Genomic DNA, 19,768 nt, shown 5'->3' on the forward strand with positions numbered 1-19,768 from the left:
CATTCTGGCTCTCAGGGAAAAAGGGAGGAAAGGAACTCTTGTACTCAATAAAATAACATTGAAATTAAAAAATCCCGACTTTACAGTAAAATCTTTCCTTCATTGAGGGGGAGGGAAAACCCATATTAGTCAGAAATTTGCATCATCCTCTACAAATTTCAACAAAAACCTCACAACTGAAGTTTTAATATCATCATCATTCATTCCTTTTTCTTTGGTTTCGAATACACCCTTCATGATTCTCGTGTAAATCCTTTCAAGCTGTGGAAGGCTGTAATTTTCACTGCGCTTAACAAAATGCTGCTTGACGGACTCCACTTGGCTTGAAAATTCATCATCAAGCATTGTGACATCATTAAGGCTGCTATCATCAGCAAAGCTATTTGTTCCAGTTCCGTTTGAATTTCCATCAATGGTTACAGGTTCCGGCCGTTCAGAATCCATGTCACTTGTCTGATGCTCCTGGGAGGACTTTGATGGTATTGACTCTTCCTGTGATTTGTCTTCTGCTTAAAAAACAGAAAAAGAAAAAACTAACAATCAGCATTTGAAATGGAAGCTTATCAAAAAAACCATTTGCATTACAACTGATTTCCATTGAGAGAGAAATCATATACTGCATAGCCATTTTATACCTGCAGGAAAATCGCTTGTCTTCTTAGTCCGCTTCAGTGCTTCATAACTCTTATCCATGTTAACCTCTGGTTGGACATGACGAAGTCGAGCACTCATTCTGGTAGTAGCAGTACCTAGTTGAACCACAGGAGTAACAGGAAATGTAGAATCTCTTAACTCATCAGGCAAATGAACTGGACCACCTTCGCTAGCAATCTTGTCACAGTATGCAACCAGTGCTGGATCCATCTGTGAGAGCATCCCCTGCACCTGAAAAAAGTAATAAAAAGAGTAAGTGAGACGCATTTTCCAGACAATAATGGTCAACATAAAAAACATAGCAATGTAAAAGTTAAGACAAAAGAAAGTCTATTCACCGCATCACGGAGTTCACAAGCTCTACTAACAATCCTAGCACCATTGTAGTCCTCTCCATTGTAAGTCTGAGTTGCAAAAGAAAGATCAAAGTTGTTACATGATTTAAATATTGAAGTATTGTATCAAGCATTCTCCAAGTCACACACAAGCACACACATAGGACCCAACCCAACCAAAAATTAAAAAAAAAAAAAAAACCAATTAGGCACTAGATACATGCCTTTGCATTGGAAACAATAAGATCAATGTCCTGCAGGAATGCAGCACATGTGATATAGTGGCCATTATCAACATGTTGCAAGACAGTAGCCATGTCCATTGGGTTCTGTATGATTGAGCGATAATTAGGTGCATCTTCATCAGACACTGGAAAATGGAACGCATTAAATCGTTTGTCATATAATATCCTGCAAAACAGACAAAAACATACTGAGAGAGAGAAAGAGATTAACATAATTAAAGTTGATATGCAAGTAAAGCAAAAAATTGTACATTAAACATATATTAACATACCGGTTGCAAATATCCCTAAGACACATTCGCAATCTACGAAGTGCATGTTGCTCAGCTTCCACCTTTGCTTTTAGCTCGGACACCTTTGGACCACTCACCAATTTTGGAGCCTTCGGAAGTTCAGAATGGCATCTTGTATCTTGGGATTTCTTGCTGATTCCCTCTAACAGTACTGACATGGCAGCTTCTATTAAACGATCGAAAAATAAAGTCCTATCTTCAGTAGATGGCAAGTTCACTTGATAACTGTCCAAAAGGAAAAGAGGGTGAGCATATAACCAGAAACCAACACTCATGCATGAATAAATTTCCAGATTTATAGAATAATGATGAACTGATATTCTTAGACACTTTCAACTTTGACCTTTAAACCTACAATTATTATTCAAAAATTTGTGAGAACAACCAACTATAGAAACTCGGGTAAAGAAAAATGGCACTAAATACGGATCAGAAACATTAGCATTTTGCAATGATGAGATTTTTACCGATTGCTTAGCCATCTGAAATACATTTAATAGCGAGGAGATGCATGGACAGTAATGTGGTAGACTTTTGGTCTATTTTTCAATATAGTTCGATGTTGAGAAAAATTAATCAGGAACTTAGATTGAAAAAAAGAAAGAAAAGCTTCCCAAAACATCTGCTCCACATCAACAAACATAAGATTTATTTTTCTAAACAAAAACACATTCTTGTTGAGCCATGTTATTGCTAATTTCCACCATACAATACCATCCATTTAGAACAAAGTAATTGTATAGAACCAAATTGGTTTAAAGAATAAAATTGCCGTGAAACTCAAATCAAATATTTCCTGTAAATTATATCAATCGTACACTGAGCGATGAGGGAAGACTGAAGTGGGCACTTCGTCAACTTCCACAAGTGTAACTGAGGTTGTCCCAAGTAGTAGGATAGGTAAGTCAGATGGCAATTCATCTAAAAGAGTCAAGAGAACAGCTCTGAGCTGTTCATGAGCCTGCAAGATTGATAAACCAATCAAAACCAGTCCACAAACATGTAGCAATACAATATTAGGAAACCTCTCCGACTGAGAAGCAAATTTTGAGCATGCATATCAGTTCATCTAGCAAACATATTCACAAATAACTAAGATATGCACTCACAGTTTCCCACCAAACATCAAACTGCGATATATAGAGAATTGATGGTGTTGTTCTTCTTGCTTCACCAAATATATGTACCAATGCCTCCTCCGGTGTCTTAGCACTAGGATCTGACAGAAGTGATGGAAGTCCTAATGAATGTACAGGAAATTTTTCCAGTTCATGTAAAACAGCAGGCCCAAGATGATCCTGTTAAACTAGATCAGTAAGTATATTCAGTATTCAGTTGTTGTGAAGCAAAACTTTCAATAATATTAAAAGGTTCCAAGATAATTACCAGCCCTGTACCTTCACCGCCACAAAGTAGAAGTCTAGGCCGATACACAAGTGGAATTGCAGACCCATATGAAAGCATTGAAAGTTTGGTCAACTCTGATGCAACAGATACTGGAGGGAAAATATCAGATATGATGCTCATAGTTTTCTCTAAATGTCTCTGAAGACAAGGTTGAACTACTAGAGACAATGGCCTAGAGTGCACAATAGCTCCCCTATGAGCAGCAGGAGTAATTGTAGACATTGCGTCAATAAAATGATACTTTTCTACCTTGATAGAATCAACATCTATGAGAAATTTGTCATCACTTGTGTAAACCTGTGGATATTTTTCACGGAAAGCACGGATGGCAGCTTCAGTACAGAGAGCCTTTAGATCCGCACCACAATAACCTACACAGCTAGCTGCAAGCTCCCCTTTCAGTTCCTTTGAAGGAGGATGCTTCCACTTACGAGTATGGATGCCTAATATTTCAGCACGTGCCTCACAACCAGGCAAGGAAAAGTTAAACTCACGATCAAATCTACCAGGACGTCGCAAGGCTCCATCAATGGCATCAATCCTATTGGTAGCTCCAATTAAAACAACTTGTCCACGGGAATCAAGACCATCCATCAAAGCAAGCAAAGTGGACACAATGGAATTGTGAATTTGCTCTTGCTTGCTAGACCTCACAGGTGCAAGTCCATCTATTTCATCAAAGAAGATAATAGAAGGCTGATTCCTTTGTGCTTCCTCAAAGAGTAGTTTCAACTGTCTTTCAGCCTCACCAACCCACTTGCTTAGCACATCCGCTCCTTTGCGCATGTAAAAGCTAACCTTTTGTCCAGCTTTTGAAGCAGCACAAGCCAAAGCTCTTGCAATTAATGTTTTCCCTGTGCCAGGGGGCCCGCACAACAACACACCCCTAGGTGGAGTTATGTGGTAACTTGCAAAAAAATCTGGATACAACAATGGAAAGAAAACCATTTCCTTTAGAGCATCAATGTATTCAGAGAGCCCACCTATATCATCAAAACTAACACTGTCATCAATCTGTAAGGGTTGAATATCTGCCCCTCCTTTAGAGCTTGGCCCAGCAGTTTGAATCCCAGATGTTAGAGAAGCCAAAGCATCAGCCTGATGACCCCAACCTGATGCAGCAAGATTTAATCCCCATGTTGTTGTTCCATGCGTGTCCAAGCCCCCAAAAAGAAAAGGTGGGCCAGATCTACTGCCACCTCGCCCCCATGGAATAGCAGGGCCTTGGTCCAACTCATCCACGAGAAGGGAGTCATCAGAATCTTCAAGTCTAGCTGAGCGGTGACGCTTATGAACTCGTGATCCACCCTTTCTTACATCCCTGCTGACCTTAGTTCCCATACCTTGATGCAATACTCTTCTAGGAGATCTTGGCTGGGCCTTCCCTTCATCCATAGAGAACCTGCGGACATCAGGACGATTTCGCAGATCATAGCGCCTTCTTCCATCCTGTTCTTCCTCACCTTCATCCTCTCCTTCATCTTCACCCTCTTCATCATCACCATCTTCATCACCTTCATCCTCTCCTTCATCTTCACCCTCAGCATCTCCCTCATCCTCATTTTCACCATCATCTGCATCATTTTCCTCGACATCATTTCCATTTTCTGCTTCATCTTGTTCAACCTTGTCTTCTGAAAGGTTTTGCTCATCATCTGACTCTAAAATTATTTGTTTTCTTGCAGCATCCTTTGAACGACGAGGTCGTAAACCTTCACGTAGAGGTCTTGCATTAGTCTCCACTGTTCTTTTGCGCTTAGAAGACATTAAATCATTCCGACTGACCTTGTTAATCCGGTTTCTCAATTGTCGATATGTGGGTCTCTGAAATATGGCCACATAAATTCAGTCAAAATTACAGATAATTCAACCTTATCACCAAAATATATGACATTTAACAGCATATAATATCTCACCATTAAGTCTTCATCCTCTCCAGAGCTGTCTGTGAAATCTTGAAAATGCAAATTAGCTTTTCTCTTCCTAGTTGAGCGCCGAAGGTTGGCAGAGCCTTTGACAGAGCCGGACTGTGAATGGCGGCACAGATAACACAACTCAGAGATTTAAAATGTCCCATATAATAAACTGGAAGAATTAATCTTATCATCTGATCAATTTCAGCAAATGGCATGACTATATTTATAAGCAATCCACTCTTTTTACTTGGTAAGCTCGCTTTCTCAGTCTTTTCGATAAATTATAACAAATCGTCAAAAACATTTAGTTGCATCCATCAAAGATGTCAAAAGGACAAAACAACGATGGACAGAAAACTACTGTACTATCTGTATACGCAATCATATCCAGTGAAGCTGAGGTTAATGATCTTCATGCTAGTTAGTAACAATCTAAACTCACTCCACGGGGACAAACAAATTTATTGATGGGGATGGGATTCTGAATCTGATCCACCTAAACCCTTTGAGTATAAAAGATGTACGGAGAAGAATATTATTGAGGCACAATTTGCTAGCCTTTAAAACAACTTTGTGGGAGTAATAAAAGATAATGATTCGTCTGAAGACTCAACCTAAGCATCAAGGGAAGGAGCCTTATGAGGCCAACAAATCTGTAGGTAGATCATTTGTTTGATAGTATCAAGTACCCAAACAAAAGCATTGAGTTAGTGATAACTTTGATAATTGAGAGAAAGAGGCAGATAGAGAAACATTTTGAACTGGTCAGCGGAGAATCAGTAAAACGGAATAAGGATTTACATGTATAAGAAGCAGATGGATCCAAAGATCAAAGCCAGCAGTCAAGCCAAGAATAACAATGGAAAGAACCAAAGCAGGTTCATCAGCTCCTCTACCATTGAGGTTAACAAAAGACAGGAATTTTGAGATATATGTAAAAGTAAGAGGAAAATGAAAAGCTCAATCTCTGATCAAAATTACCGGTCAGTACAGAAGCAGGAAAATGTCAAATAGAAGCAGTTTAAGATATAGTTTTCTAACAACAGGCTCAATCAACTTGCTAATTTTAATAAAATAAAGTTAAATTGAAAAAATGCAAATAAATGTTTTTCTGATTGAAATTTAGTGATTGAATTAAATTGTGTCAGAAATAAAATACACAATCTTTAGGAAAATACTTAAACTGGCGTCATATGTTCCGTGTAACAGACCCTACTTAGTGACAGAAAACTTTGGTTGTCGTTGCTTCACTCAAGTTTTGATGAATAACAAAATGTTATCAATAATTCCATTGATATCCGTATATCCAAAAATTGACTTAGTGCGGCAAGAATGCATGATGCGAATTGCGAATACAGTAACATGCCTCATAGTCCAAGATTTATTACATGTAAGATCTAAGCAAATTAAGCAATAAAATAGCTAGCCATCTTCATAAACAACCATGCTTCTTGACATTATTTAAAAGGGAGATACATACATTATTTGAATCATGTGCTTTCCGATTTCCTGGCCGCAATATCTTAGCAATCTGCGAAGCAGCAGTCCTTGTCTTGATCTTGGTTTTCCTAGAACGCCTAAGATTTGAGTTGTAATATAAGAAGGGCCGGCCATAAACATTTGGCCTCGACTTGATCCTATCACTTGTGCGCACCGGCCCAGCAGCAGGGCTATCTTGGCTAGGCCTTTTGGGATACATTAAAAAACACTAACTTTATAATTTGAAAAAAAAAATCACACGATCAGCATATCCCGGTCAATCACACCTGCAGAAGCCAGCAGAACCAGAGTCTACATTAAATTTGAAACCCAAAGCACTGAGCCAAGGCTAACATATATTAAAGGCACATAAAAAAACACCGATACGCTAGTTACTCGTGGATAATTTGTTCTGCGTTAAAGCATTTTGACGACGTCATGGAATTCGTAAGCACGAAACAGTTAAACATAGATTACAAGCTAATAAGAAAACAGTCAAACACCACTAGGCTAGTTATTCCTGGATATTTTCTTCTGCATTAAAGCATTTTAACGGCATCGAATGCGTGTTTAACAATCAGGACTTTTCCATGCTCTATGGAACTCTGAGAAGTCCAACATGTTGAGGATTGAGGAAGATTTAGGAACTAAAACTAGATAAATATGAAGAATCACAAATTACAACATTCCACGTGATTACAGGTAAAAGGATCTAACATGCAAGTATGAAATTAAACCAAAAACCAACACTGCATTCATGATTTATCATAAAATTAATAAATAAAAAACAGTACAGTACAGAGGCTAGGTTTTCGAGTGAAGCGGAGGAAACAAACGAGGAGGAAATTGCAGAGTAGATTTGAAGGGGAAAACAGTGATCAGTGTGAAATTGAGTTTCGGTGTGGATTTCGAGAACAAGATTGGGAAGAGAGAGAGTGAAAAGCGAAACGATGAGAGAGAATGAGAATGAAGAACGAACCTGATCGAGAAGAATGAATGAAAGTGTGTGTGTGAAGGGAGGTTAGGTTAGGGTTTCAGAGAAGAAGGTTGAAGAATGAAGGAGATGAAACGCAACGCTGTTTTTGTTTTCCTCTCACAGTCTCAACTCTCAGTCCAAACCAAAACCCTTCTGTTCTGTTTATTAGTGGTGTTTCACTATTTTTCTTCTTCCCTCGCTTTTTTTATTTTTTGGTACTCGCACTCGCACCTTTTAGATGCAAAAAAAACGCTCTTTTTGTTTTCTGTTGAACCCGGGTCCGTAAACATATACCCACATTGGATCCGTTTATGAATATGGCATGAGTACATGACCCAATCACTATTTTTTGAAAACTCACACAATGAGTAATGTTTTTTTTATCATTTTATTCAAGTTTTAAATATGTTTATTCACTTAGTTAAAAGGGTTAAGTTTATTTATTAGGGAAATGCTTATTAGCACGACTAGCAGGTCGTCAAAACCACACGACTAGTGTTGTTTTGTCTCCTCCCCTTTTATTTTCATCAATTCTGATTGATCAGTTTTGATAATCGTGCTCCTTAATATCGTGTTGAATAGCATTGTTGTATTTATTATAATTAATTTACGTAAAGATTCATACAATGCAATTGTACTTGTTAACTTTTTTATTTATTTGATACATCAGAAAATAACAAAAAGAAGGGAATCCTTCAAGAGAAGGAGCCCTAACCCAGGTGGAGTAGTCTCAACCACCTTAAAACCAGATAAAGGGAGAAGAGAGCCTTATTTTGCAAGCCAATCCGCAACCATATTTCCCTCACGAGCCACCCACCCAAGCTCCACACGCCAGTTCCTGTTTAGAAGCTCACGAATGTCACTCAGAATCTGTCAATGAACATGGGCGTCCAGGCTGCCACCTTGTTGCACTGCCTTAACCACCTCTAAGTTGTCTTGATTCACAAACGATTTTACGGAATCCTTTCTCCCGAAGCCAACCGAAGTCCATCACGCAGCGCATGAGCTTCCGCACACGATTTGTACTTGTTAACTTGTTTCAATGATTCAAAAAAAAAAGTTGTTTAAAAGAAAATCGGTCTACTTATTTTATCAATAATATACTTGTTATTTCATTATATTTTAAATATAATTATATTTTTTAATCATATTTTAAATTTATAAAAACATCAATTATCAAATGGGGTGAAGCAATGGGAGATGGAGTGAAGCAATGGGAGCGTCCAAGGATCCACCTCCCTTTGCTCTAGCCTCTCTTTATTTGGACTCTTTTAGCTAGCTTTTTTTTTGTAGTATTGTTACTTTTCCTCTTGTAACAAAAAAAAATGGGGTGAAGCACTGATGTATTTATTAAACTCATATTCTAGAAAAAAAAATTATATTGAATAAAAGGAGTTGATAATGTGATTTCCTTAACATAAAACCCAAACGTAATTATTATAAAATTTATAATTTAAATTTATTTATAAATTGCCATTGAACTATTATCTAGTAGAAATGTACTACTTTCTAATTGAAATTTTGACAAGATCAACTTGTTTTAACATGTTTTTTAACTGATTCTCACCAGTCTTATGTTCTGCTAATTTTTCTTAAACAATTCGGACACCTGAATAGTTTCCTATCAAACCGGTCAAACCCATTGGTTTCAATTTTCAAAGCAATGCACTTTCGTGAATGAATAAGTATTTAACTTCGAGTTGGCCTAAAGCGCATTGGCTCCAACAACAACATAAGAGGCATGAATCCATCAAAACCATGTTCAAACTGCCTTGAAATGTGCACTGATAGGACTAGAAACGCACACCCTCTTGGTGAAAACATTGCTATTTGCTAATGCTAACTAAACGAAATAAATACCTTTACATATTTGACAAGTACCATGACAATTTGCCGATTAAAACCATACACTTGATTGATAGAAACATGGTCCTGCCCCGACAAAAAGAAAAAGAAAAGAATGTGCTGGTGCTGCACATTGATTTTACACACCTGGGCATGAAGGAAGCAGCTAAAGAAACAACCAGTTTAATCAACTCAATGAATGAAAAAATGGTCAACTTGACTGGGAACGAGACAAAGACAACCCACCAACAACACTATATATATATATATAGTTGCATACACAATCGTGTACCCTTAGCATCCAGCAGCTTTCAAGAATTTATCGTAGGGGCTTGCTGGTGGTAGTCTGAATGAATTTTGCTGTCTGTAGTCATATGAACAGGGGCGTGCTTGAAATTGCTCTTGACACACCAACTTCATATCACCTTCTGAATACTCCAGTGTCTACACAATGAATGGCATACATGCAAATATATGACCGTTTAGTTTAAGCAATTTGTACAAAATAAACAAATATACACCTACAGTATATCTTCAAACGCTCTCCAAATTCATCATTGGAGCTACTGATTTCTTTTTAATGATAAAACCGGTTACTAAGATTCAAAAGATACTGAGAGTATTGAAGTTCCAATCCTTATTTTGTTAGCTTGTGTCTACGAGGGCAAAGGCAAGCTAACAAAATAAAGGTAAGAGCATCAAATGTTGAAGATTAAACAAGTGGTTTCAGTCCTAATGACTTTAGTATTTTCTGAAGGACTAAAACCGAATAACTTTAATAGGGACTAAAAATAAAATGTTGTCAATTTGATAAGGGCAAAAAACATTTATGCCATTTTTTTTAATCATTGCTGTGAATCCTGATTCAGCAGATAGGCTACTGTGGTAATAATAATATTCAAGCGGAAATATCCTTTACTCTAATCTGACAACGAGGAATACTAGCAGAGACGGATGCAAGTAGAGCATTATGAGGGCCCTCACTTGAATTTAGAAAAAATACATTAGAAAAAAAATTGAGTAGTAAAAGTATGGTTTTTTATGACTCATTTGATAAAAATTGCACTCACTTATGTCTCACATTGCTAAATGCCCTCACTTGTGTCTCACATTGTTAAGTGCCCTCACTTGAGTAGTAAAAGTATGTGGTTTTTGATGGCTCATTTGGGAGAAAATGTCTTCACTTGTGTTTCCTTTGGTAAAAAAAATTCCTCCACTTCTAATAGTATATGTTAATTTTTTTTATTACGAATTTATATTTATATATTGCCCTCACTACATCAAATTTCTGGATCCGTCCCTGAATACTAGCAAGTAGTAACACACTCTTTAATATACTACTACATATGATTTGTCTAATTTTTGAAAAGTCAACAAATTTGCCTCGAAATTGATCACTTCAGAAAAATGTGATGACTTCTAAAAATTTGAGCAATCATAGGCAGTGTGTTAAAGAGCTCATTAAAAGAGTGCATTGCTAGTATTTCTCTCACATAAATGAGTGTATGCTGCGTTTAGGTCTGTGGGAGACTTGACTTCCATATTTGATAAAGACGATTTGATACCTAAACACTTTATCAAGACAGTAAATACTCCAAATAATCAATTACCAGTATAACCAATCGAATGTCAAATAGATGAAATTTATTCTTTCACAATATACTATTCTTTTGCTGAAAATTTAAACTTTCTTGGTAAAAAGGCACTAACCTTAATTGGTAGAGGGGAGACTTCTATTTCATTCTCACTTGAAAGAACTATAGCCCTAGTCTCCTGCTGCTGCTGCTGCTGGTGTTTGAAACTGTGAATAACTGACATCTTTTGTTGCTTCCCCATAACAAGTGCCTCACACTGGTTCTTCATTTGGTTATAAGGTACAGGAGTTGAGGAAATGGGGAAACTGGCCACTTGTCGTGCGGTTTCCAAAACCTATCCATACAATAACCCCCATGGTATTAGTATCTTTAACAAAAGAATAAACAGTCTCCACTCTCCAACAAAAGTATGAAAATTTTATGTAAAATATAATCATACAGCCAGATCAAAATTTACCGATTCTAAGAGTTGATTGACACTTAAAACGTCCAGGTTATTAATAGATAGTGATGATTTGTGATCTGACTGACTTCCACTTGGTTCAGACCCGGTCTCTTCATCCATCAAAGCTCCCGGACCCATAATCTGGAAACAAACCATAACAGAACTAGTAACTCGTAGAAGTTTTCAAGAGCCACTTAATTACAGGTGCAATTTTGGGGAATTTTACCTCGTCAAAATCTGGGAACTCAATCTGAGCAAGTGGAGAACATGGCCTTGGTGTCTCCATAAACAAAGGAGGTCCCAATGGATATGCATCATCAGGGGAAAACCCCTGCGCAAGTTGTTCCTTTATGCTAAACAACTCATCCTGGTTAATAACAAAAAAATAATGTTATTTCCTCTTACCCACTACTCACACGTTCCTTTGCAAGCAATTCCACCACATTTTTTCGTGACATTCCAAATCATGCATACACTGAATATAAATTTTGCAAGTATCTCTTTGCATTTTGCAAAGAATAAGGCTGGTTTATAGATAGTTTCTGAAATGAATGTTTGTTCATGAACAGACGAGACACATACAGCATACAAATTCAAATAGAATAACTTTAACCTAAAGCAGCCAATAAGCTGTTGGCCTGTTGCATATCACAATATTCCTTGTCAGCTCAAGTAAGCTGGACACATTAGCTTTTCAATCTGGGATAAAACAATGCACTCCCTTGTTTATTGGTTACTAATGTTACTAACTCATTCTATGGTACGGTTGAGGCCCGATCATAATTTCTGGTGATAACTGATAAGTGATAACATAAAGCTAGTTTATAAACTATCCTTGAAACAAAAGTTATGTTAATACTAGTTCATTCTATGGTAAGGTTGTGGCCCCCCTTGTCATAATTTGTCGTGAGAATTTAAAGCTAGTTGATATTCTATCAACATCTCCACTTCCAAAATGGCACTCAACCATCTTAAACTCATTTGTGGAGCTTGAGCATAAAATTCACCGTTTACCAATTTTAATGTGATTTTTACTGATTGATGTGCTAAAAAGTGGAAAACTGAAATACAGTAGTGCCTACTTCATAGCATTCCAACCTGACCCTAGACAAGTCCCAATCATGAATCCAAGCAAAAGGGAAATAATATGTATTACCTCTGATAATTTTGAAAATTTAGTCAGGAAGCACGATAATACAGTCTCTTTCAACTGCCTGTCATCCAACTCTAATGCTGAAAGTGACTTCATAGCAGCAAAATCATCTTCCTGAGATCCATAAATTACATTATCTGATTCGATATTAACAGCCTGCAGTCTGACATCATCGACCAACTCAAGAAAAGGATCTACCTGTGGATTTGCAAGACTAATCATTTTAGCTAATAATTAATTAAAGAAAAAGCAAACAGATAATAACAATAAATTTTGATTTGGAAGCTGAATAACGAGGACATGTAATGGGGATCAAGATAAGTTGTTAGGGGAAGAAACTAACAGTTGACTTTGTTAAGAATGCTTTCACTTTTGGAATTAGCTCTGGGAAATTGCCTGCCCTAGCAGAGAATATAAGCATGTACGATGCCAAGGTAAAAAGAGACCTCCTGCGAGATGGTTGTAAACCTCCTTTAACAGACACGTAGAGAATAAACATGTCAGAAAATTTGCAAGAGAAAAAAACTATCTAAGTAGTTTAAGCCATAAAAGAGCTTTTATAGCATTACAGATAAAGATGAATACAAAGTTTTAGAATAACAAGCCGGGAAATTTTGTGAATCAAGAATGGGAATCTGTATTTGATTACTTGTATTATAAAGTAAAACAAATTCCACAAAATTATCCAGAAGGCCACATACTATGCTAGAAAGGTGATTGATAATAATTCCAAACGAAGTTGACATAGAAATTAATTGGACTTAGGAAGATAGCACTTCAAGATGACAAGATAAAAAAATCATTTATATGTTTAACTCACCTTCTTGGTCCAGAGAGATGCTCATGAGGGAGATTGCCAGTTGGAAACATCTTACTAAAGCCATATAACTGGACGTCTGAGGAAAGCAATTTACATCATCATGAACTTAGACAATACTATTAGATAATATTAGTTGGTTTCAAAAGCTACCAGAATAAATAAAACATATTATGAAAATACTTATGTTTCATTCTGGAAGGATTAAAACAGTCAAAATGCTGGCCACCACCACCACTAAACACTGGTGACAATTTCATATCAAATTGAAATGCTCATGTGTAGCTTTGTCCATACAAGAATAAGTTTGCTTGCAACAACCGTGGAAAAATTTACAGGCCAATAATACAGAAATAATATGTTGAAACTGATCGGGTAGAAGTGTTCAAATTGCAATCTTAAGAATAGGAACTAGGCTGCTTTGTAGCAACTCAACACAAGAGTAAGAGACAATAGTCAGCTATAAATGTAAAGTGGCAATTGAAAATGTAGATTGTTATAACTTATAAGTAATTAACAGTTATAGAAATGAATGAAAATGTGTATTGTCTTTACTGATTATGAATCTTATGAACCCAGGCATGTGTTGTACCAATCTCACCTTTGAACGAGTGAACAATAAAGCAATGCTATAAGTATGAGTCATTGCTTCAAAATTTGCAGGGCTATTTTCCATTGATGTTGCCTGAACCCAGATTGAAGAAAGCAATAGGCTCACTTGGTGACTGCTTAACCGAAAAGAACTTAATTCCTGTGAGATTAAGACATGTAATATTTGATTAGCAATTACAGAAAAGAAATATCTAGATCCCCTCTAATGGAAAAAGAAAATTGAAAATCCAAACTAACGGAAGCACTGCCTAATATTAGTAATATAACTGAAGTATGCATGTCTACTAATACAATTAACAATGAGATATTAAATTAATATGTTAGACTAAAGGGTGACAAAAAATATCATACATCTTTTACATCAGTTAGAGCACAAGGAAAGCTGTAACCGCGACATGGATGAACTGCATATTTCCCACTGATACCTACTACTGCCTTTCCTTCCTCAGGTGCTTCTAAAAAGCTTTCATGCTGAATGGACAAACTTTCACTCGGTACCTTCTGAGCCATCTTTGTTTTCTTATCTAAACGGGGAGAGAACAGAGATGGCATAAGCACAATAGAGAATACACTATGTGCCCCAATTCGGGTGTCATGGTCAGGATGAGCCATTGCCATGAGCAATTGATGAAACAAGGCATCAGGGAAAGCCTGGAAATAACAAAAGATTACCCAAAAGTTTAGCAGTTTTATTAGAGCTGAGCATATAGAAAAGCCCATTTCCCGTCAAAGTGAGAATACTTGCCTTCTTGTGATATGAAACATTAGGAATGGATGTGATTAATTTTGCAGTTTGATATATAGCGGAGATTGTTGTTCTTGCTATAGTGGTAGTATTCGAGATATTCTCCAACACTGCAGCCATCAAATCAAGAATGGGTCCTACATCTCCAACCTGTTATTCTCAAAATGTTATATAGTGGAAGCAAAATGAAGTATGGGAGACAAACAAAATGTTATGCATACCTTGTTTGAAAGTTGTAATATACACATTTCTAAGGCAGATTGAAGTTCAGCATTTAACTTATACCCATTGTTTCCAATGCTTGAAGCTTCAGATGAGTATTGCAGGCACTTCCGTAAGTGTTTAATGAGATCAGATATAGCACCAATTATTGCAACTGAAGTCTGTTGCTTCGCATTTTGTGCAAGTTGTGTTGTAGTGTTGATAATATTAATTTGAAGAATAGGCTGCTTGGCAACATTCTTATGATCCAAGTGCTTGACCAAAGTGGACAACAGAAGATGGGATTTATCTCCTGGTGTGCAAAAGACAATCAATTACACTGAAATTGGAGAGAGATTTCACTTTCTTAGGAAAATTATTCACTAAATTTGGGCTACCTGATTCTTCTAAAAGAGATAGTAAATACATCAAAATACGAGCAGCCACTCCTTTTTCAGAAGACCATTGATTTTGAGTATCAATATGATGAAAAAGAGGTTCAAGGACACGTCGCAGAGTTGTTCCTTCCCTTGCCAATTTTACCATATAATACAAGCAAACCTTGGACCAATATGTAGGATCTTTAGAGGTATCCCTACAAAAGTGGTAATCACATAAGGGCTATTTTGAATGATAACTATTTTGCTTTAAAATAAATGTTGGGAGAGAAGAGTTAAGTAAGACATACAACATATCAATCTCAGTTCCTGTCACAATTTTCATTGACAAAGGACCCTTATTAGTGATAACCGGTAAAGAGTGGTCCTCTTCTTTAGAAAATTCTTGTACTAACTGGTCGTCAGACTCTGAATTCAGTTTATGTTCCTTGGAAGGCTTGGAGACAGATTGGGGGCTCATGTAATTCTCCAAGGTCGCTGACATAATCTATTTCAGAGCCCACACACCAAGGTCACAAAAAAGAAAGGAAATAATTAGATTTGGTGGGGAAAAAGAAACTCTGTTGCCACAAGTGCAAGCTAGCCCCAAAAATTCATCACCTGAGTTTTGATTCAAATTTTGGAATAATAAATAGATCAAAAAACAAACCAAACTTCGACAATAAAAGCAGCTCTTTCGTTTATATCACTTCTTGTATCATTGAACAATAACTAAAACAGTAAAAGTACGGAAATAATACTCACTTCGTCCAAATCCATGGAAAGATGTGAGTGCTCACCCATGAAACGCACCTAGCACACAAAACATAGGGGGAATGAGCAAAAGGTATCAACTAGAGAAGGTATAAGAGGCCTAAAAGGTAAATGACAAAAGGATACTGAGGTGTGAATAAGGTAACTATTAGCCAGTTCTATGCATGCATCAAATTATCAAAATGTCTAACTCCTATGATCATTTGCAAAATCAAAGCTTCCAGCCTTCTACAGCTTAAATTAAACAACCATTTAACATGATCATTAATCACTAAAACTGCTAGGGACCATAAGTTTATCCTCTCCTCATCCTGTAATTTACATTCCATTCCTCCGCAGAGAGTTCATATTCATCAAAAATAGTTGAATGTGCTGTTTCTGGTGTGTATTTGATCAAAAAAGAAAGAATTCAAGCCCTTGACCCTCAAATTATGGAAATGCATATGCAATGTCCAAAAGTAAGTAACAAACAAATCACAGAAAGGATCGGTACCATATACGATAAAGCTTGTAATCCAGCTGAACGTAGACGCAGAGCTCGTTCATCTTCACCCACTTCTTTAGCCAATTGACACAGTTTCGGAATAAACCCCTCTAAGTTGAACATGTATGTTCCATCTGTCTATTTTGAACTTAAAAAGTCAGGACCGCAAAAACATTCAATTAAAAACAAAAGTGGGAAAAGAGTGATATTAACTGCAACAAGTCAGAAAGATGACATGAAACGTTTAACCAAATACCTGGCAATCTATAAAATCAATAAGAGTGTTGCAGCCTAAGATCCTGATTTCATCTGTTCGAGTTTGCTCTAGAAGAGTCCGAATGATCTCTAATAAACTACCAGCAAAAAGTGGCCTGCAAAATTTAGAAGCATTACTTGAATATCATCACATAGTTGAAATAAAAAGATGTGGCAATCCAACAATACAAAACAATGGAATAACAACTTCATCGTATAGCCCCAGTTTTTCCCTTTAATCAAAGAATACTCATCAGAAGTGAATTAGTCAGAATTGACGACAGTCTATTAGCGGGAGCTTTTTATGCCATTAAACTTACATATGCTCCTTACATGACGATAAGAATTTCCTGTATATGCACAAGACAACTTTCACTGAACCAAAGACTTCATTACGCAAATCCTTGTAACATATTTGCTCCAAATTATCAGTAACCTGTAAAGATAAAACACCAGAAAGACTTAGTTGGAATGGAAGCCAATGATTTTGTCCCCGGCAAAGATAGCTTCCACTAGGAAACGGTTTCACCATAATCCATATTATCATATTAATCAAAGCAAATAGTTTCTCAAGACTCAAAAGAATCATTATCCTAATTCTCTCCACCAAGTCATAATCTGTCTTGATTACATGGTGCAATTGAACAAGAAGTGACAAAGAAAATAAAAGATTCCAAGAATAATATTACCTTTGGAATTCTCAATGGATTCTTAGAAGCATAGTCACATAGCTTTCCAATTTTCCTGTCATTAGGTTCAGCCTCCTGCCAAACACAACCATCATGCACATCAGGTGGTGGGAAGAGCAGCGGAGAGACAAAGTGTCCAAATAATTTAAAATATTTATTGAATTCCAATAATGTTTACCAGAAATCCAGAATAGAAAATAAGTTTCATCATTAAGACCCCTAGCACCCATTTTTTTCAGAAAACCAAAAATTCTTACAACTCGCTACATAATGAAGCACTAGTTACTAAGACTAGCCCTGGTGAACCCTAAGATCATTAATAACAAAAGCCGTCAAAGAGCTAAAGGAAATGATTAATTAAATGCAAAACCTAGATCACAAACTACATAATGAAGTCATGTAGTAGAGATTATAGAAGCATGATTTGAACAATAAAGCAACAGCCTCAAGAAAACTTAAAAACCATCTCATGCATATATTCACAAATAACTACTCAATCAACATAGAATTTTCACTAGGGTACGCGTGCCTTGACGAGTTACCAATCATATATTGGCTGAATAGTTGCTGAGTTTAACAATAAAAGTTCAAAGTCAACCAAATATTACCAGCAGCCAAGAGATGCTTAACAACACATCAAGATACTACTATAGTATGCATCGAAAAAGGGGGTAATCATCAATGTACTACTAATAGCAAATTTTTGCAGTACTCGGGTGCATAGTTTAGGAAATGGCACCTGATTACGAGGGAAAATATCAGCTAGCAACTTCTTGTAACGTTTGACCGGTTGCCTCGAGCTTGCTCGCAGGGAAGGACACATACAACAGAGGTTGCCACAGACGGGCACAACCCGCCTGGACATAACCCCCATGTTGTTACTGAATCACAACCTTGAACAATCAAAATCTCCTTAACAAACAACAATCCACTCTGCAGAATTCACATTCCAGCAACAAACAGCAACTTAAATTCACACTAAGTTTATCAAAAAACTAAAAGCAAAGCTGAAAAAAGAAACAGAATTACTACATGCTAAGAATTTGAGATTGAGCTACAATGACATACAGAAAAAAAATCAAACAAGAGCAAACTCTAGTACTTTGTTGCAGAATCAAGGTTCTGCAATCGCGATCTGAACAAAATTTTGCGGCATTGAAGGGTTTAACAGATTGAAAGGGAAATTAAACGAGGGAATTATTGCAATGGGGTCACGTGGTTCATCACTACCCCGACAATTTGTGCGGTTTTCAGTTGAACATTAACGGCGATCCAAAACAACCTTTTTTTGGTTCCACCCACAACAACGTTTTCGTTCTCAGTTGCTATCAAAACGATGAAATTGAAATTATCAATTATGATACAAACAATTTGGTGAGAAAAATAAATAAATAAATAAAGAAAATAATTAATAATGGAAAATCAAAATTGCTAACGCTAACGTCACCGTCGGTGTGGTTTGAGAACTTGACTGCACGATGACTTGGTTGCGTTTCGTGATCGTTTACGCGCAAATGTTTCGGCGTCGTGGTGGCAAATGGCAGGTTTATATAACAGGTTTTATTTTTTTAATATTAGCATATAGTAGAATTATTGGTGTATTTAATTATTTATTTATTATTACTATGGATGATTGCAAATTTGCAATATAGTAATGATTATGCCACCGAAAAGGGGCCAACGGTGGGCAATTTGATGGATTATGAAAAGGGAAAGTTTTGCTTTCTTTTTTCTTTTCTCTCTTTTTGACTGCTTGTTATGTTACAGCTATGAGCCAATGCAGTCTATGTTGTCAATTTGTGGTGTTTTGTGTACAAGGTTATGAATTCTATGAGTGTGTGGTATAAATCAAAATGACACTACTATGAGAAAATGAAGTTACTTAAGACGGCAATATTTCATGGGAAGGAAGCAATTACAACAAAACAAGGAAAAACACAGATTGGAAGATTGTTTTGGCTCTACTTTAACTCACACATTTCTTGTTTGATCCCTCGTTATTTTCAAATGATGAAGCAAAGGGCATAAGCATATGCTCAGTTTCTTTCTTGTTTAATCTACCTCATTTTGTTACTATTTTAATCTCACCCAAGGTAGGTAACTCATTAACAATGTAAGGTAGTAAGGTCGATAAAAAGTAGCGGGCGGAAAATGTTAGCTCCACATGCTAAGTGACAATGAAATTAGGTTGGGTTAGGCCAAGCTTTTGTTTCAATCCCTTAAGCGCTCTCACATCAAAGTGAGTCTCTGCTGACCTCTCCAACATGTTACTTGCGCCCCTAGCAGTGCGAGTTATCATTAAAGTAACATGTCAATTAAGTTTTACCCAATGTTGCATCATATCACTATTCGTTAGTAATTGGACGAACCTCTAACGGAAAGACCTGATCGTAACACGTCAAAAAATTATACGAGAACAAATGAGGCGTGAGGGCTGGGCCAAACAAAATTCAGCCCAGTAGGGTCCAAAC

The 19,768-nt window shown here is 36.7% G+C and overlaps 2 protein-coding genes across 10 annotated transcripts; both read right to left on the reverse strand.

Moving 5' to 3' along the window:
- Window positions 1-38: 38 nt before the first annotated feature.
- On the reverse strand, window positions 39-7,479 carry LOC130747363 (ATPase family AAA domain-containing protein At1g05910). Of its 2 annotated transcripts, none has more exons than XM_057600277.1 (11): window positions 7,309-7,479; window positions 6,331-6,616; window positions 4,851-4,961; window positions 2,914-4,758; window positions 2,637-2,825; window positions 2,346-2,488; window positions 1,507-1,752; window positions 1,214-1,400; window positions 993-1,058; window positions 636-885; window positions 39-509 (listed from the first exon to the last, which is right to left on the reverse strand). In XM_057600277.1, exons 2-11 carry the CDS (start codon window positions 6,547-6,549, stop codon window positions 130-132), a joined length of 3,636 nt encoding a protein of 1,211 aa, XP_057456260.1. In that variant the 5' UTR covers window positions 6,550-6,616; window positions 7,309-7,479; the 3' UTR covers window positions 39-129. The 2 variants fall into 2 exon arrangements, with proteins under 2 accessions (XP_057456260.1, XP_057456261.1); XM_057600278.1 differs by having other exon boundaries at window positions 39-506; window positions 7,309-7,477.
- A 1,637-nt stretch (window positions 7,480-9,116) lies between these two features.
- On the reverse strand, window positions 9,117-18,846 carry LOC130747364 (protein SEMI-ROLLED LEAF 2). 8 transcript variants are annotated; one of them, XM_057600282.1, is made up of 21 exons: window positions 18,734-18,748; window positions 18,366-18,622; window positions 18,037-18,230; window positions 17,298-17,372; window positions 16,929-17,044; window positions 16,610-16,724; window positions 16,363-16,491; window positions 15,861-15,908; window positions 15,407-15,603; window positions 15,117-15,313; window positions 14,739-15,031; window positions 14,518-14,667; window positions 14,124-14,423; window positions 13,762-13,911; window positions 13,164-13,239; window positions 12,687-12,814; window positions 12,347-12,541; window positions 11,417-11,557; window positions 11,203-11,331; window positions 10,861-11,079; window positions 9,117-9,594 (listed from the first exon to the last, which is right to left on the reverse strand). In XM_057600282.1, exons 3-21 carry the CDS (start codon window positions 18,169-18,171, stop codon window positions 9,445-9,447), a joined length of 2,943 nt encoding a protein of 980 aa, XP_057456265.1. In that variant the 5' UTR covers window positions 18,172-18,230; window positions 18,366-18,622; window positions 18,734-18,748; the 3' UTR covers window positions 9,117-9,444. The 8 variants fall into 8 exon arrangements, with proteins under 8 accessions (XP_057456265.1, XP_057456263.1, XP_057456262.1 ...); XM_057600280.1 differs by lacking the exon at window positions 18,366-18,622 and having other exon boundaries at window positions 18,745-18,846; XM_057600279.1 differs by lacking the exon at window positions 18,366-18,622 and having other exon boundaries at window positions 18,734-18,834.
- Between the last annotated feature and the right edge of the window lie 922 nt (window positions 18,847-19,768).

Source organism: Lotus japonicus, chromosome 3 (assembly GCF_012489685.1).
Source record: "Lotus japonicus ecotype B-129 chromosome 3, LjGifu_v1.2".
NCBI classification, from domain to species: domain Eukaryota; kingdom Viridiplantae; phylum Streptophyta; class Magnoliopsida; order Fabales; family Fabaceae; genus Lotus; species Lotus japonicus.

Bases quoted from the DNA above. Each gene is read 5' to 3' on its own strand.
- LOC130747364 (XM_057600280.1), bottom strand. From the start codon at position 18,171: ATGGGGGTTATGTCCAGGCGGGTTGTGCCCGTCTGTGGCAACCTCTGT. The intron at 15,909-16,362 runs GTACCGATCCTT...TTTGTGTGCTAG, and splicing joins TACAAGCTTTATCGTATATG to GTGCGTTTCATGGGTGAGCA. The intron at 15,032-15,116 runs GTAGCCCAAATT...TTTGCACACCAG, and splicing joins ATCTCTTTTAGAAGAATCAG to GAGATAAATCCCATCTTCTG.
- LOC130747363 (XM_057600277.1), bottom strand. From the start codon at position 6,549: ATGTATCCCAAAAGGCCTAGCCAAGATAGCCCTGCTGCTGGGCCGGTG. The intron at 4,962-6,330 runs GTATGTATCTCC...CGCCATTCACAG, and splicing joins AAGCACATGATTCAAATAAT to TCCGGCTCTGTCAAAGGCTC. The intron at 510-635 runs GTATAAAATGGC...CTGTTTTTTAAG, and splicing joins GACAAGCGATTTTCCTGCAG to CAGAAGACAAATCACAGGAA.